Raw genomic sequence first — 18,908 nt, forward strand, 5'->3', positions numbered from 1 at the left:
AAGCACTCCGCTGCATTAACAGGAGCAAAGAGCAGAAAAACCTTATTTTTTGTCAATGAATACACAGAGGAAACTGATCCACTGATTATAAATGTATCATTTTTAGTGTCTTTTTTTCAGACTAGAACTTTAAGGCCAAACCTTGCTGTTCTATTTGCAGCATTCCCACTTACATTGTGAATGTGGCTCTACTACAGTGTCAGACAAGAAAAGGGAACAAGATAATCTGTGCTAGATACTATTATTATTATGTTCCATATAATTCAAATATTCAATACCATCATTTAAATCCTCTTTTATTAACATAATTTATTGTGGAATAACTTTCCAATTTGCAATTTCAACATAGGATAGTTTTGAAAAACATCAAGACGAGAGTTACTTGAATCTTTGTTAGTGACAACCCAGACTGCTAAAGTAAAAAGCCATGGGAGATAACAGAAATATTATAATCAGAATTGCAGAATGGAGTGCAACATTTATAATATAGACTGTTTCAATGAATGTGCTGTAAATATAAAACAACTTGTTTCAAGTACACCTCTACCCCGATATAACGCTGTCCTCAGGAGCCAAAAAATCTTACCGTGTTATAGGTGAAACCGTGTTATATTGAACTTGCTTTGATCCGCCGGAGCGCTGCTTTACCACGTTATATCAGGATAGAGGTGTACTACGGGCTAGATCCACAAAAGGTCTTAGAAATAGCAATGCTGAGCATTACAACATCTAACTTTTAGGGGCCCTGCTGCCAAGTGAAATCTTTAGCCTTGAGCAGTCACCCAGTCTCCCTATACCATCCACAAACAGAGTTAAGCACTTGAGGATGGGATTCACAGAGGACAACATCCTGAACGGGGTGCTGCCTAAACTAGACAACAGGAAATGCTGATGAGTGGAATCTAAGCCCCACTCCTCAAAGACAGTTAGGCACCTAACTCTGGACCAGATTTACTATCTCACACGCACACACACACACACACACACACACAGAGCACGAGCAAAACCTCCACTCTATTATAGTCAATAACCTGGTGGCATTTACATGGGATGTGGTAAACATGGGCTCAAGTCCCTGCTCCAAAACAGGCAGAATGGGGATTTGCAAACAGGTATCCCACATTGTAGATGAGTATTCTAACCACTGAGCTATTGGCTATGTATGTACATACTCACGCACACACCCACTTTGAAAAATTCCCAATCTGCTCACACCCGGCTGTCCGGGACTGGGCCTGATCCAGTCAACATGTGCTGAAAATGCCTCCTGGATCAGAGCCCACAGGCAAAACAGACTGAGGTACACCTAATTTGAGAGTCCCAGTGGGGCTGCTGACAGCTCAACAACACCAGGACTTAGGTGGCTTTGTGCATTCTCACCAGCAGAAATTTAGACACCACAAGGAACCTCCAAAGTTAAGCAGCAGCTGAGTGGCAGTTTTAGGGATCTCAAAGGATGCCTAAATGTTGGACTTAGGCATGGCTAAGTCCCTTTGTGGGTTCTAGCCCTGTGTGTCTTATACAGTAAAAACTATGACTTGTAAGATAGCTTGTTTTTAATTGTGCAATGGGACACTAGATGGGGAGGGTTCTGACTTACTACAGAGAATTCTTTCCCAGGTGTCTGGCTGGTGAGTCTTGCCCACATGCTCAGGGTCTAACTGATCACCATATTTGGGGTGCGAAAGAATTTTGCCCCAGGTCAGATTGGAAGAAATTTGGTTTTTTAAACCTTCCTCTGCAGCATGGGGCACAGGTCATTTGCAGGTTTAAACTAGTGTAAACTAGGTGGATTCTCTGAAACCTAAAGTCTATAAACCATGATTTGAGGAATTCAGTAACTCAGTCAGAGGTTAGGGGTCTATTACAGGAGTGGTTGGGTAAGGTTCTGTGGCCTGCAATGTGCAAGAGGTAAGACTAGATGAGCATGATGGTCCCTTCTGACCTTAAAGTCTATGAATCATTGATTATACAAATTAAGTCAAACACTTGACTGATTCACAATAATATCAAAACAAAACAGAATATATATTTCTTCAAGCTTCATGAGCTAGCAAATAATTTTAAAAATCCTCTTCTCTCAATCATCTACTGTAGTGCATTCTTTCCAATATAAGAATTGTGCACAGTTGTCTCTGATACAAAACAATTCTCATAAAATTCAGTGGATATAGGGGAACACTTCTGCACAGGACTGAGGGGGAAAAAGGGCTACAAGCTCTACACAAAACTCTTAATATAGATACTTATGTATTACTATCTTTAAAAAGACGCACTGAAACAAACAAATAGTCGTAACTGTCTATTTAGGGTCAGAGTCTCCTTTTTTATTTTTAATCTGATAGTCAAATGTGCAGCTACCACACGTTAAGACCATCAGCAAACAAATGAAATAAGGAAATATAAACACTGATATCCATATTGTTGTTTAGTCTACTTAACAGAATTATTTGGCTTTAATTACTTTTGTATACATTAAAATGCTTGGGCTGGTGAAAGATTATCGTTACTCAGCTTCATAGAAAAACTGCACAGGAACATATTGAAAAACTGTTTATGTATCACTGAAGTAAGCCAAATTTAAAAAACGGGAATCTTAAATAAGTTTTGCTCTCAACATATTAGAGTAGGTGACAGAAACACAGATTTGATGTGTAAAAGTAATCAGTTTCCACAAAGTATCCATATTATAATCATTGTTCTGACTTTATTTATTAAATTTTCTAAGTAAGAAGTGTTACTGGCCTGTCTCTAGAGGGACTGATCACTTAAAAATTCACTGTGGAGACAGTTTATCAATTGTCCAGAGAAGTGACTGTTAAATTACAAAGTTTAGTTTGGTCACTTCAGTCTAATCGCTACAGCAGTCTTTTCACATTGATTATCTTTCTTGTTTCAGAAAACATTTTCTACAGGAATTCAGTTAGTATTAGAATAACATTCAGTGTTCTCTCCAATTAAAAGTGTGAATTAACTGCCCCAATTATAAAACATGTAAAAACAGATGATAAACGATAGACACCTTATAAATGTTTATAATTACAAAACCTCTGGCAAGTAATTTGGTGTTTAAGAATCTGCATAAGTAAGGATCAGATATGTCACTAGTATTAAGTGTTTCATGAAACAAAAAAATAATTTCCTCAATAATCTTATCAACACAAGACAGTTCTTCAAATAAATTAATTTGTAAAATACTTTGAAGATGTACAGTGCTATATATGTGATATTTGGCACATGTTCCCTTTCCACTATATTTAAAATAAGAAATGTGGTTCTATGTCGAGATTTTTTCCAACAATAAGACGAAGTCAGTGTCACCAAGATTGTATTATTTGCATTTCATTAACAGTTATTCAGAATCCACTGGTTACAATGGGATCTCATCTTTCTTTTCTCACTCTTGTTTGTCAGCTGTTTCCTTTGGAAGTGAAACCACCCAAGTATTAAGACAATTATTTGTTGTTGGTCTTTACAAAAGTTTAATACTTTTTTTAAAACAACCAAATAATGATCCTCCTAAATGTGAATGAGTATAGAAAATTTGAACAGTTATCAAAAAAATAAGTTTTAAGAAAATGATACAAAAGTTCTGCTATAACAGCACTTACACTTATAACTGAAAACCTTAAATGTATTACTACAAGTAATGTTTCAAACGCTCAAAATAGCAGTATCTGTATTTAATGCTATCAATGTGTCAACTAGTTTTTAATTATATTATGTATTACAGTACTGCCTGCAATGTACTAGGTGCAGTACAAACATACAGGGGAAAAACCCATGCTCCAAAAAATGTATATTCTAAAGAGACAAATTAAGCTAAGAATGGAGGCAAGAAAAACAACATACAAGTACTGTGTGTATTTATAAAGCATATCGTTTACTTTCAACTGCCCTGCCTCCTCCACATTAGATGGCTAAATAGTTGGAGACATCACAGGAAAGGTGAGGTCATAAGGAGGTCCAATTGAGGAGTGGAAATTTCATACTTTAAAATCTAATATACTTTACTTTCTTTACTGCTTAGTTATGGCACCATAAACTTGTTTTCATAACGTATATATGGTAGAAGTCAGCACAAGATGTGCAGAAAAGAACTACTGAGGAAAACTGTCACCCTTTGAGGTGGTTTATATCATCTATGAAACAGCAAATTAGGAAATATTAAGTAATATGGCAACTAACATTAGATTGCAATTTTTTTTAAAAAGTTCAAGTCCATTTACCTTTACTACTCCAGGAAGAAAGAAAGATGACCAATTGAAAAACCCAGTTAAAACAAAGTTGTTTTAACAACAATGTTATAGAAAAACTATTATTCAACGCGTTTCGTGACTGACTTGGAGAGAAGAGGCCAGGGTGAAGAAGATGAAAGGAATCAGAGTAGCCTTATAACAAAAAACCCTGTTCTGTAAGTCACACTGCAATGAACATCTGTCAACTTTTCTTTGCTATGTGAACTTCATGGGATATTTACAAAGTTTGCAAGAGTTTCCAAGACATTTATAGCCAGTTTAAATGCAGCTGGAAACTAAACTCAGAGAAGTGACTTCATAACTGAAAGATCATCCTAGCAGCCCTTGGCCAGCCTCCCCAGAGCTGCCATTCAGCGCACCTAACCTACTCGGGGAAACACGGTGTATCCCAGTGTGGCACTGACTGCAGCTAGTAACAGCTGCTTGCAGCCTGGAAAACACCATCCTCGAAAGACACTAGCTATGAACCAGCGGTGCCCGGAGTCGGGCTGGAAGATGCTGATCTGCTTCCCCTACCCGGCTCAGAGCGCCCCCACCTTTCCCCCCAAAATCCTCGGACCCCCCGCCTCGGGACCCCACCCGCCAGCCACCGCCCCTCGCACGGGACAGCGGCCAAGGAGACCGACCTGGGACCGGGTAACCCCCCAGGAGGTTCCCTACCGCCCACCCACCGCAAACTTTCGCCCCGGCCCCAGCGCAGCGGGCGGCTCCCCGGGCAGCGCGCCCCCGTCCCCGCCCCCGCGCGGTACCTGCCGCACCATGGGGCAGCGCCGCCCCGCTGCTCCCGGCCTGGGGCTCCTCTCTCCCGCCGGCCGCGCCGAGCAGGTGCCGGGCTCCCCGCACGCGACCAGGAAGCTGCGCCGATCCCCGCACACGGACCCGCTCCCAGCGCCACCGCCGCCACCTCCCCGCTGGGCTCGCCCGGCTGCGCCCGCAACTGCCCCCTAGCGGCGCCCGCAAACCCCGGCCCGCCGCTCGGCAACCCTCGGCCGCTGCCGGAGGGGGGAGGGGCGCGGGCCGAGTGACCTCACGCGGGGGTGGCGCGCCACACACAGACACACACACCCCGGACGCGCCTGCGCAGTGGAGCCGCTCCGCTCCCGTAGCTTGGGGAGTGGTGAGGGCTTGGTGCTGGACAAAGGCGGGGGAGAGGCAGCCCCTGCCCCCAAGGGGGTTTGGGCTTCTCTGCACCAGCACTTGCAAGCCTGGGTGTGCATTGTCCTTTGCAGGTGACCCTGCCGCCCCTGCACCACCAGGTCCGTGGTGTGCTTTGAGTATCTCCGCTTGCAAAACTGTGTCGTTCCAAGCGGACTAGGGAAGGGGTAGTAGTGCAGGGTCCTCTCGCACAGCTAGTGCTGGCAGGCTACTGCAGTGTAGCGTCACACCTCAGCTTAGGGTTGCCAACTGTCTAATCACACAAACCCAAGCATCCTTGCCCCGCCCTGCTCACTCCATCCCCTTTCCTCCCTGGCGCTGCTCTCTCTCGCTCTCACCCTCACTCACTTTCACGGGGTGGGAAGCGGGGGTTGGGGTGCAGGAGGGGGGTGAGGGGTGCAAGCTCTAGGAGGGGGCTCAGGGCTGGGGGAGGCTTGGCAACTTCCTACCCTCACAAAACCAAACACCTTTGCCCCACCCCTGCTCTGAGGCCCTGCCTATGCCCCACCCCTCCTCTGAACCCCCCACACCCACCCTCACTCGCTCATTTTCACCGGGCTGGCTCAGGTGCTGGGGTGCAGGAGGGGGTGAGGGCTCTGGCAGTGCAGGGTTCTGGGGTGGGGCCAGGGATGAGGGCTTTGGGGTACAGGAGGGGGCTCTGGGCTGGAGGGTGGAGATGAGGGGTTCGAAGTATGGGAGGGGGCTCTGGGCTGGGGCAGGCAGTTGGGATGCGGGTTGAGGGCACCAGCTAAGGGTGTGGGCTCTAGGGTGAGGCAGGGGATGAGGGATTTGGGGTGCAGGAGGGTGCTCCAGGCTGGGACTGAGGGGTTCAGAGGGTGGGAGGAGGATTAGGGCTGGAGCAGGGGGTTGGGGCACGAGAGCTCAGGGGTGGGGAACCTCTTTTCTGTCACAGGTCATTGACCCACATAAAAAAAATCAATCATGGGCCATTCACTCACCCGCCCAGGGGGGCTCGGAGGCTCAGGGCTTCCCCCTGCAGCAGGACAGGTTGGCTTTTGTGGCTCCAGCCCCTCGAGGGAGGGGGAAGTGGAGGCTCAGGGCTTCCCCCCACTTGTGGCTCCAGCCCCACTGGGGGTGCGGAGGCTCAGGGCTTCACCCCGCAGCGGGCACGAGCCAGCGCAGCGGATCCAGCCCCACGGGGGGATGCCGTGGGCTGGAATAAATTAACCACTGGGCCGGATCTGGCCCACGGGCCCTAGGGTTCTTCCCCCCGCCCTACGTGTAGGAGATGGAGTGGGGGAAATGCCGGCTGCTTCCCAAGAGCCACAAGGAGCACAGCGCTGCCAACCAGACAGTCAACGGCCCAGTCAGCAGTGCTGACCGGAGCCACCAGGATCCCTTTTTGACCGGGTGTTCCAGACAAAAACTGGACACCTGGTCATCATAGGCTGGGGCAGAGGCTTGGGGTGCGGGAGGGGGTGTGGGCTCTAGGAGGGGGCTCAAGGCTGGGTCAGCGAATTCAGGTGCAGGAGTGGGTAAGGGGTGCAGGCTCTGGGACAGAGTTTGCATGCTGGAGGAGGCTCAGGGCTGGGGCAGTGGGTTGGAGTGTGGAAGGGGTGAGGGGTGAGGGCTCCGGGCGGGTGGCACTTACCTCAGGCAGCTCCCAGTCAGCGGCGCAGTGGTGCTAAGGCCCTGGCCCGCACCACTCCCGGAAGCGGCTGGCACATCCCTGTGGCCCCTGGAGGCGTCCCAGAGGCTCCGCGCACTGCCCCCGCCTGAAGGCGCCACCCCCACCTGCAGGCACCTTCCCCGCAGCTCCCATTTGCTGCAGTTTCCAGCCCATGGGAGCCATGGTGTCGGACTCAGGGCAGGGGCAATGCGCGGAGCCCCCTGGCCTCTCCTCCAGGAGCAGCAGGGACCTGCCAGCCGTTTCTGGGAGCAGCACAGAGCCGGGGCAAGTAGGGAGCCTGCCTTAGCTCTGCTGCGCCGCCGGACTTTTAGCAGCCTAAAATCTCCTAGTTTGGCTTAAGTAGCCTCCGGGAGATAGAGCCCAATTTTGGGAGACTCCCGGTGAAACTGGGAGGGTTGGCAACCCTACCTCAGCTAGGCACGAACTAAGCAGTCCTATAGACTCTCTCAGAGCCCAATTCCACAAAGTATTTAACTGCATGCTTAAATCTGGGACACTCTTTGACTGATCAGTCTCACCGCCCCTTGCATGAAATCTATGTATTGCTTATGGATGTATCATGTATTCACATCTTGGTGCTCAAAGTTTAGGATCTATCAAATCTGTGTACTACCTGACTTGCTATACAGGTCAGAAACCTGAGCCATCTTACAGACTCAGACTTTAAGGCCAGACAGGATCATTGTGATCATCTAGAGTGATCACCTGTGCATTGGGGCCATAGAACCTCACCCACCCACTCCTGTAAGAGATCCAGAATCTTTGCATTATTGAAGTCCTTAAATCTTGATTTAAAGACTTCAACTTCCAGAGAATCCACAAAAAGCGACAAAGAGTCCTGTGGCACCTTATAGACTAACAGACCGTATTGGAACATAAGCTTTCGTGGGTGAATACCCACTTCGTCAGACACATGAATCCACAGTTTACTCTAGTTCAAACCAGCAAGTGACCTGTGCCCCATGCTGCAGAGAAAGGTAAAATACCCCAGGGTCTCTGCCAATCTGACCTTGGAGAAAATTCCTTTCTTACCCCAAATATGACGATCAGTTAGACCCTGAGCACATGGGTGAGACCCACCAGCCAGACACCTGGCAAAAAATTCTCTGTAGTAACTCATCCCTCCCACTCTATCGTCCCACCTCTGACTGTTGGAGATATTTGCTACTACTGTAGTATTTGCAGATGGGCCATATCCTATTGTAGGCAACTTTCTCATATCATCCTCTCCCTGAACATATCAAGCTCAGTCTTGAAGCCACTACTTCCTTTGGAAGACTATTTCAGAATTTCACTCCACTGATGGTTAGAAACCTTCCTCTAATTTCAAGCCTAAATGTATTGATGGCCAGTTTCTTCCATTTGTTCTTGTACCAAAATTTGCTCTTAAATTAAACAACTCCTCTCCCTCCCTGGTATTTCATGCCTCTGATTTATTTATAGACAGCAATCATAGCTCCCTCAGATTTTGTTTGGTTAGGCTAAGCAAGCCAAGTTCAAGTCTCCTCTCATAAGGTAGGTTTTCGAGTCCTCTGATCATCCTAGTAGCTCTTCTTTGCACCTGTTCCAGTTTGAATTCCTCTTTCTTAAACATGGGAAACCAAAATTGCACACACTATTCCCAGTGAGGGCGGTTTAGAGTGGACATTAGGAAAAACTTCCTAACTGTAGATTAGACAAACACCCATCAGGGATGATCTAGATAATACTTAGTCCTGCCATGAGTGCAAGGGACTGAACTAGATGACCTTGCAGAATTAGATACATTCATATGCACTGTCAGTGCTAAATCCTGAGTATAAAACAGTTTGATTTTGTGTGAAATATCACAATCTCAAAGAGACCTGACCTTCCTTCGATTGCTAATTCTATTCAAAAGCAGGGTTGTATGCTCTTCAGCCATGTCACGAGGGTAAACAAAAACACCCCAGCACACCGTGCTCTCAAGCTGTCAATCGATACACAAAGGGGTGCATGCCCTGGCCCTACCTTGGGCCACCCCAGAGATTCATGGAGTGGCAGGATTGAGCCAGACCTAGGAATTTCACTACACGATGCCTGGTGTGATGCCATAAACCATGGTCACTCTAGGTAGCACAACAGGGCTATCTCAGTGGTTTGAGCATTGGCCTGCTAAATGTAGGGTTGTGAGTTTAATCCTTGAGGGGGCCATTTAGGGATCTGGGGCAAAAATTGGTCCTGCTGTGAAGGCAGGGGACTGGAGTCAATGACCTTTTAAGGTCCCTTCCAGCTCTATGAGATAGATATATTTCCATATTTAAAAAAAAAAAAACAGTCCCCAGTAGATCATATGGGTTTGATGAGTAAATCCAGCCCTATCCAGGAAAGTTAGGTGTATGCTTAATTTTAAACACAGGCTTGAGTACCATCTGCGTCAGTGGATCAAGACATAACTAGAAAAGGCAGACAAAGTTTGGGAGGGAACACAGGGGAAAAGGGATTAGCCCAGGGTCACAGGGTACATGTGTATGAACTTACTTGACTAAAAATGTCAGTCACTTGATTAATGACAACTAAAACTAAAAAACTTAACCCCATCTTCAATGACCAAAATATTACATTCCATCGTCAAATGCCTCAGTAGATAGTTGGACTCTACACCACGCAACGAACTATAGGACTGTAGTACTATAGGTGGAAGAAAATTCTACAGTTAAGCAAAGTTCACTGAAAATATGCTCTTTTTACGAAGACAGGAATTGTCACTCACGATCAGATCAGGGGTCCATCTAATCCAATAGTCTGTCTCCAACAGAGCCTCTCCTTTAGAGGTCCCTTGTGAAGGATAGGATTCCCTACTATAATGTACTTTTCTGCTGCCTTTAGAAAAAAATGAAACTTCTTAAAATAATACTGTGTGCTTTCTGAACTACTCAAAGTACTATATAAACAAATTAATTGAGCTCCACATCTTCCCTTAGCAGTAAGGAAGTAACGTACCTATTTTACAGACAGACGAAGTGAAACACATATTAAGGGTCAGAATATAATACTCTTATTTATGTAGAGTAGTACCCTGAACCCGAAGCAGTCTCACTGAAGGTCATGGGACTACTGGTGCAGTAACATTCTATTCAATGTAAGGTATTCACAACCTGGCTCTGGTACTAGCCATTTTCAGGATACAGGACTAGATGGACCTCAGGTCTGATTCAGTGTGGCAGTTCCTATCAAACTGTAGCAGTACTATTGGACAATTCTTTCATTAGAAGGCATGCTGGTCTACCTGGAAGAAATTTGCACCTAGTTATAATCCTTCCATCTGCAAAACTTAACATCTGAAGTGCAGAGCTTTCAGCCTGATCAGTTGAATATTAAGATCACACAATCCATTTTTCTCAGCTGAACAAGCTGTTGAAAGACCAAGGCTGGAGCTGTAGATTTTACAAAAACTAAAAAGCTTTTAGTCTGTGCTGCCACTTAAGCCTATTCAAGTCTATCCTTCGGAATAGTATTCCCAAAGATCTCAGCTATAGAGAAGGACAGAGGATCATATTGATTTAGAATTAGGAGGGGAAGAGTGAAAGTAAATAATTATTATTCAAGTACTAAGCCTACTGTAGAAGTGGATCAACAGCGCTAGTGAGCTTTTGACTATACAGCAGCAGGTGACTCCCCCAAATATGATTCTGTATCTGCTAACGAGCCAAACACCTAGGTATGAATTACATAGTTGTATGGATGCTACTGTAGATTCTCCTACATATCATATGACATTTGTTTCAGTTATGGCAAGGTGGAATCTAACAATGAAACACTAACCAATGAGATCTAATTGGTTGGTTGTAATTTTGTAATAATTATTTCAAAATAGTAGATTATATATAAATATACAAAAACTATGTTAAAAATATCAAGGTTGCAAAGTCAAGCACTCTGAAGTTAGAAAATGCCATAATTAAGATATCTATGCAACCTTAATTTGGCCACTTTTGTATATATGTAGATGTACTGTATTATGACAGTTTTTACATGGTTATATATTAGTCTTTCCTTGCCTCATTCAGTGCACAGGATGGACAGTTCATACAGCATGAGTAGCTATTCAATATTTCCTTTTATCCACATCATTCAGTGTATGGCCCCATGTCCTATTTTCCACATGCAATCCTAAACTTACACTGATAACAGAATTTTTAATTTCTTTGTGGGCTTTTTTACAACATTCATCACTAGTATTTTAATGCTTCATAACATTAATTTACCTTCATAACATTCCTGGGAAGTAAGATGGGTATTATTTTCCCCATCTTACAGACAAGGAACTGAGACACAGAGAGATTAAGGTCCAAACTGTCAAAAGTATCCACTAATTTTGAGTGCCCAGTTTGAGATGCCTAGCACTTGATTTTTCTGAGATCATCAATTATATAGCACTTTATATGTTCAAAGCACAGCTCCCATTTAGTTCAGTTGTAGTTTTAAGTGTTCAGCACTTCTGCAAATCAGACCCCTGGATCTCAGGTTAGGCACCCCAAAAATGAGGAACACAATTAGTGACCATCGGAAAGTCTGGTTTGGGTGACTTGCCCAGTATCACATAGGAAATTCTGTGGTAGAAGGAGGGATCCAATTCTCCTGCACAGCTTTCAACTCCCTTAACCATGAGAACATCCTTTCTATGCCTGCATTCCCCTGCCTGATTCATCACACACCTTCCAGTTTCCATAGCAAATGAGGCTGGGGTCCTATAAACAAGAGTTTCCTTCATATCATATCTCAGCTTCATTCCAGAGCTTAGTCTGCCCTGTGCACTGAATGAGGCAAGGTCCTATGGAAAAAAGATGTGATCATGTAACTAAAGACTGTCTCATAATGCAGATACACAATGGGGGTGAATTAGAGTTGCACAAAGAACAGGAGTACTTGTGGGACCTCAGAGACTAACAAATTTATTTGAGCATAAGCTTTTGTGGGCTACAGCCCACTTCATCGGATGCATAGAATGGAACATATAATAAGAGTATATATATACACACATACAGAGAAAATGCCATACCAGCTCTAAGAGGCTAATTAATTAAGATGATCTATTATTAGCAGGAAAAAAACTTTTGTAGTGATAATCAAGATGGTCAATTACAGACAGTTGACAAGAGGTGTAAGGATAGTTATCATAAGGAAATAGATTCAAGTAGTGTAATGACTGAGCCATTCCCAGTCTCTATTCAAGCCAGAGTTAATGGTATCTAATTTGCAAATCAATTCAGTTTCTCATTGGATTCTGTTTTTGAAGTCTTTCTGTTGAAAAATTGCCACCTTCAGGTCTGTTACTGACTGGCCAGAGAGGTTGAAGTGTTCTCCTACTGGTTTTTGAGTGTTATGATTCCTGATGTCAGATTTGTGTCTGTTTATTCTTTTGCGTAGAGACTGTCCGGTTTGGCCAATGTACATGGCAGAGGGGCATTGCTGGCACATAATGGCATATATCACATTGGTAGATGTGCAGGTGAATGAGCCCCTGATGGTATGGCTGATGTGATTAGGTCCGGTGATGATGTCACTTGCATAGATATGTGGACAGAGTTGGCATCGGGCTTTGTTGCAAGGATAGGTTCCTGGGTTAGTGGTTTTGTTGTGTGGTGTGTGATTGCTGGTGAGTATTTGCTTCAGGTTAGGGGGCTGTCTGTAAGTGAGGACTGGTCTTTCTCCCAAGATCTGTGAGCGTGAGGGATCGTCGTTCAGGATAGGTTGTAAATCTCTGATAATGCACTGGAGAGGTTTAGTTGGGGGCTGAAGGTGACGGCTAGTGGCGAACTGTTATTTTCTTTGGTGGGCCTGTCTTGTAGTAGGTGACTTCTGGGTACTCTTCTGGCTCTGTCAATCTGTTTTTTCACTTCAGCAGGTGGGTATTGTAGTTTTAAGAACACTTGATAGAGCGTCTTGTAGGTGTTTGTCTCTGTCTGAGGGATTGGAGCAAATGCGGTTGTATCTTAAAGCTTGGCTGTAGACAATGGATCGTGTGGTGTGTCCTGGATGGAAGCTGGAGGCATGTCGGTAAGTATAGTGGTCAGTAGGTTTTCGGTATAGGGTGGTGTTATTTCTGCAATCTTATTTCTTATATCTTATTTCTGGCATTTCCTTACTTTTGGGTGTTTGATTTTACAATCCTAACAAAAGTTATTTTAAGTTATTTCCTAGGCATTAAAAAAAAGCCAGTAACACAGATATATCATTCTGCAGGACCGTACTGACCACCACATGGTTCATCAGCAGGGTTGGAAACTTTAGATCCACAGCACTAACTTCTACCATTTGAGCTAATGGTGTAACCAGTAGGAGTAGCAGGCTGTTATTCCCTCTGTGGACGAGCACTAAAGCGGGATGAGACACACACTTTGACAAAGGGTTTCACAGCTATTTGCTGACAGCAGGGGAATACTAGGTCTCAGGAATCCTGGGTTCTATTCCAGATTCTGCAGGGGAGTGTGTTCTAGGGATTGTAAACCCTTCTGCCTACTTCCTCCACTAACTGTGCACCCTGTTGCCCCATCCACTGGCATGTCTTCCTCTGTCCCCTTCAGTCCCTCTCCTACCAGCTCTTACTCTACTCACAAGCATGTCCCCTTTCCCCTGTACTCTTTTCTCCCTTTCCTAGCCTGTCCAGTTCCCCCATCCCCTCACCATTTTGTCACCCAGCCTGCTGCTGTTCTCCCAGCTCCTGTTCCCCCCACCCCATCCCACCCCACCATCACCACTACTACTACTCCCACACCCCCAGGCTGTATCCTCCCATTCCCGCTGTGTTCTTCATTTTGTTGCATTTGAGTCAGATTGTTTCCTTCCTCAGCTTCATGCTGCCTGGGAAGTAGTGGGTGGAGGCTGAGATCACTGCTCTCAGTTCTCAGAGGGGGTGAAACATGCTGTATGGAGACAGAATGTTCTGAGGCTTTTACTGCCCAACTCCAACAAACCTCTCCCGCAGATGTAGATTTTCAGAGGCTTACAATTTAGCTAAATTTGTGTGGATTTTCACAGGGACAGCAAAAGGCACCTCCCTAATCCCAGAGTGAGCCCCCTGCAATATTTCTAATCCTTGTTCAAAACCATGGAAGTGCTAGAGCGTCTCCACTCAATGATTGTAAGAGTTTGTTAACATGGGCAAAACAACATATTTCCCCCTAACCCCATTCTCACAAATGGTAGAACTATGCTTGCTGAAACCTTCCAAGATATTGAGCCTGAGGCAGAAAGCCAGCAGGGGAATTTTTATCTCAAATGGTTAAAGACTGGCACAGTTATAAGCAACTAAAGACAGGGTCTTATAATGGAAATTTTTGGCCCCCTAATTAGGGACATCACTTCTACTATCACATCACTTAACTATTACTTCTGCCTATAATAAATATGCTTGTTTATGCACACATAGAGTAATGTTTATTCCAGTTCTAGAGATATTAATGTTCCAGTGACAGTCCTTATTTTAAGTTTATTATATCTTTCTGAAACTTGCAATATGGCTCAAACTAGAATAAACAGTGGAATTTTTAAAATAATGTAAGTGGCTTAGAAACACAAATCCCCATTGAGTTTGTGCTTTGATGTCACTTAGGCTGGAGTTTTCAAAAGTGCCTATATGTTAAGTGTGCCATATGAAGACACAGGTAATTATACATATGTACACACACATGAAAGATGCCATCCTTATAATTAAGCATTCATTCACCCAAATAGAAGAGATGGGGGTCGGGGAGACTTTGGTGATATATCTACAATATTGCATGCAGTTCTAAACAGTGAAAGTTCTATGAACTGTAAAGCTGACTTGCAATAGAAGTAGTGGAAGCTTCATTATTTCAGCCATTTAACCCTAGGCAGGACAAAGTAGTTCAGAATATATTGTTGGGAACAGTTCTATGTAGGCATAGAAATGGGATGAAATTAACTAGGTAATCTTTTCTATCATTAATGTGATTATCTGATTACTATCACGTGTATGGCTAGGAGAATGAATATGTATTTGCATGAAGAAAAGCATTTTAGACATAAAAAAACCGCCTCTCTCAATTTCCCCTTTGGTTCTTTCTTCATTTGCTCCAATCCGAGAGCCGCCCTTTGATTTGCTACTATCTCAAGTGTTATATTAAAGTGGTAGAAAACCTTGCTTAAGTTCACAGATACATTTTTATTGTATATACCTGTAGTACTGTTCCCATATTTCAAGATATAATAAAATTTCTTCTAAAAGAAACAAAAAATATATCATTTGAAACATGTTCCTATCGTTTTTACTTTGTCTGACATTGCTATCATGTGCCCTACATTTGGCTTTTAATATGTTAAGAGATACGATCACATCTCCATAGATCAAATTTGAATGGATCTTATTGAAATGAATCCATTCTATGCTATATTTTCATAAGAATAAAACAGTGCTATGTGAATTCTCTATTAGGTACATTTTATCTTATAATTACCACTCCCCAAAGTGCAACAAAGGGCTCGTTATATGTTATAGAGTATTTGAATTTAGAGAGGAAGCACTAAAGAATGATATTTTAATGGATCCATTTCATTTGCCTGTCTTTTGGTGAGGCTTAAGAGGTACAGAGTGGGGCCTTTAGGGAGAGTGGGGCACTTTTCTTGTCCATCTGATTGATTGAGTTGCATGATGTGGAGGGGTGCAATGTTGGCTTGGCTATCTATTTTAATTTGTATTAGTTCTGTAGATTTTAAAGTTATATATAAGAATATAAAACTTTAGAACAGACACTTTGTCCCAGATCCTCAATGATATTTAGCCATCTAACTCCCATTAAAATGTAAGTTAGGCATTTTGTTGTGTGTGCACATAGGTTTGCCAATTTTGGTTGGACATATTCCTGGAGTTTTCATATCATGACAATCTTTAATTAAAGATTAATCTTTAATTCCTGGAGACTCCAGGACAATCCTGGGGGGTTGGCAACCCTATGTGGGCCTTTATGTTACAAAAAAGTAAGTAAAATACTGAGACACTATTGAAAACCAATATACTGAACTCAATTCAGAGCATAATACACTTTGTAACATTGCACTATTACAGCAAAGGATTGTTTTCCCTTAGCTGGGCCTTCTATTCACATTTGTATACATTATGTGGAACAAAAACCTTTAAACATAGAACAATGTCACTTTCTCAGTCCCATACGGAATATTGGTCTGAAAACCTGACACTTAATACATTGTAGTGAAGGGACTTGATATATTCCTTATGAAAAAATACAAAATATATTTTACCATTTGGACTCCACTTTCAATATACACCAAATCCAACCCAGCTATCATCAGGGCACAGTGTTGTTTGTGCTTTATTGATTTGGGGTCAAAGGAAAGACTGTCATTCACTCTAATAGGAGTTGGATCAGGCCTGACATTTCTCTCTATACTTGAATTTATTGTAATCCATCTTTTGTTTTTAATTTTTTTGTTATTAGTTGTGTCAGAATCAGTGCTGTGAGTTCTTAATCTGTGTGACCATTCTTTCTACATTGTTTATGTTGCATTGTCACGGCTTATAGAAACAAAGAACCCCTTCCAACAGATGGTATAATACTAATCAATAACATTAATATTTCCATGTTATCTGGCACCCTACATACAGGAGAATAAACAGCACCTGCAAGAGGATCTGCTATAGCCCTACTTTCTGAAAGCAGCCGAAACACCACAATGTATGAGTGGTTAACTCTTTCAACCGATAAAAAATTAAACCACTTCAGGAGACTACTAATAGAGCAGCTGCCATCTGTAGGTCACAATTAATGTAAAGAATAGAACCTGAGCTATGTTTCTTTTATGTGGTTGTTACTGGAATATACAGACGCTGCAGCATTTTCTCATTTACAGTACAGGTCAGCCTTAGTGGCATGCAGGGTTATAAAGTACCCATAGGGAAGGAGAATAAATAATTAGGTCTGGAGTCTGGGGATCAGAAAGGCAGCAACTGGACTAGACTAATTGATTTTCAGATTGATATTTTAAAATATATACTGAATATACTGATGCTGTTCTCTTTTGGGGGAGGAAAGAATCAGAAGAAGGTTCTGATTGTATACCACTACATTTGTAATAACTACAAGTTCTCTTAGATCCAAACAATGTCACATTTAAGTAGTAAGGCGCACTGTGAGAGCCTTTGTTTGTATGGCTTAAAACAACACAAATTTTGTAATGAAGTTATGAACATCTGGCCCTTGTACTCCACTGACATACTCTAAATGCTAATCTCACTTATACTGAGTCTCAAGAAAAGTTGTTTTAAAAGTACCGAAGAACTTCTGCCATTTTAAACATTTGAATTATACAGACAAAGAAAAATATGTTAAAGAACATTAAGGTTGCCAAGGCGGGCCCTCAAAAATTGGGAAATGCCAGAATTAATGGGAAATGGGAAATGCCCATGTGACCTCGAATCAGCCCTATTGGCAGCTATGCGTTCGATACAGTCTTTAATTACATGATCTCATACTATTTTTCCCCAACAGGAACCTCTATCATAGAATCATAGAATAGCAGGGTTGGAAAGGACCTCAGGAGGTCATCTAGTCCAACCCCCTGCTCCAAGCAGGACCAATTCCCAACTAAATCATCCCAGCCAGGGCTTTCCTCTAAGGAAGGAGATTCCACCACCTCCCTAGGTAACCCATTCCAGTGCTTCACCACCCTCCTAGTAAAAATGATTTTTGCTCGAAGGGGATTCCAGACCCCAAGGCAGATGGGACTGATGGGGATGTTGCTTTCTTAGATCTGCTACTTTAAGATTTTGGGGCCAAGATTACTGCTCATCGCATCCCTCCATACCTCTTCAGCAGAGGTGAGGATGTGACCCTTAGATATATATTGTGCCACACAAGGATATCTAGAATGTTTTCTACCTGAAACCCACTGGGTGCAAAACAAATTGCACCTATTCATCTCCATTGACTGGGGTTGCGAGTGTAAATGCAGAATTGGCCCATTTGGCTCAATTTCATTAAGAACGTGTTACAAAGCAGGCACCTGCAACTTTTCTGAAATTCAAGGACACGGGCTACTTCAATGAATATTTATGGTCATACCTCTGTTATGGCAGCAGTTCTAATGCTTCAAACACAACTCATAGTGTAAACATGTAAAAAGGAGAACTCCCTTTCTCTTCTTTCCTCTTGCCATATTTGTTAAGCTAATTATTTTATTTTAACAAGGTGGAATAGTATTCTCTACAGCTATCCATCCACATAAGTCCTTGCTTCTGCTTTTCATGGTTAAATTAGAGAAAACATGATTAAGAGAATGGTCTTATTAAAATTCTTAACCATAAATGAAAAGGAATATGAATTAATTATTAGCAGCCAGGTAACTGTGAATTATGCCATTATGTTTCCATTAAGGGAGTTCTAGTGATTTTATAAACCATGAGAATGAAGCTTGAATGGTTTATGTAGTCACAAGAAACCTTGGGTAGTTGTATATTAATGTCTTTTTTTTATTTAATGGGCTACATTTGCCCTTGGTTGTGCAAAGAAGTTACCCTTTAGAAAGTGGGAACGCTCATGTCTCACTTTAAAAAAAATTCCTCAGATGTTACTGAATGGAACTGTGACCATTTATACCAGCTGAACATCTGCCCTTTAGCACGTCGATATGGCAGAATTGCTTCCTTTGCTCATCTCATAAGATTAATTGCATAGAGTTTAAGGCCAGAAGGGACCATTAGATCATCTAGTCCGACCTCTGGTATATCACAGACCATCAAATTTCACCCAGATACTCCTATATTGAATCCAATGACTTTAGTTAGACTAAAACTTTTCATTTCTCAGGAGACTAAACTGTTGCGTGTTGCAGGCAGAGAACAGGAG

General features: G+C 43.0%; 1 protein-coding gene across 6 annotated transcripts in view; it reads right to left on the reverse strand.

The window, feature by feature from the left end:
- PTPN3 (protein tyrosine phosphatase non-receptor type 3) overlaps nt 1–18,908 on the reverse strand; it is a 341,924-nt gene that overhangs the window by 277,645 nt on the left and 45,371 nt on the right. Inside the window, exon 1 of one of the 6 annotated variants that reach the window (XM_065584011.1) lies at nt 5,018–5,271. The exons of 2 other annotated variants lie outside the window; for them this stretch is intronic. In XM_065584011.1, the coding sequence (XP_065440083.1) occupies nt 5,018–5,020 (3 nt within the window). In that variant the 5' untranslated portion in view covers nt 5,021–5,271. Of the gene's footprint in view, nt 1–5,008; nt 5,272–18,908 lie in introns of those variants that run through there. 3 more of the 6 variants (XM_065584010.1, XM_065584009.1, XM_065584008.1) reach the window with 3 other exon arrangements.

Source organism: Chrysemys picta, chromosome 2 (assembly GCF_011386835.1).
Source record: "Chrysemys picta bellii isolate R12L10 chromosome 2, ASM1138683v2, whole genome shotgun sequence".
Taxonomy (NCBI): domain Eukaryota; kingdom Metazoa; phylum Chordata; order Testudines; family Emydidae; genus Chrysemys; species Chrysemys picta.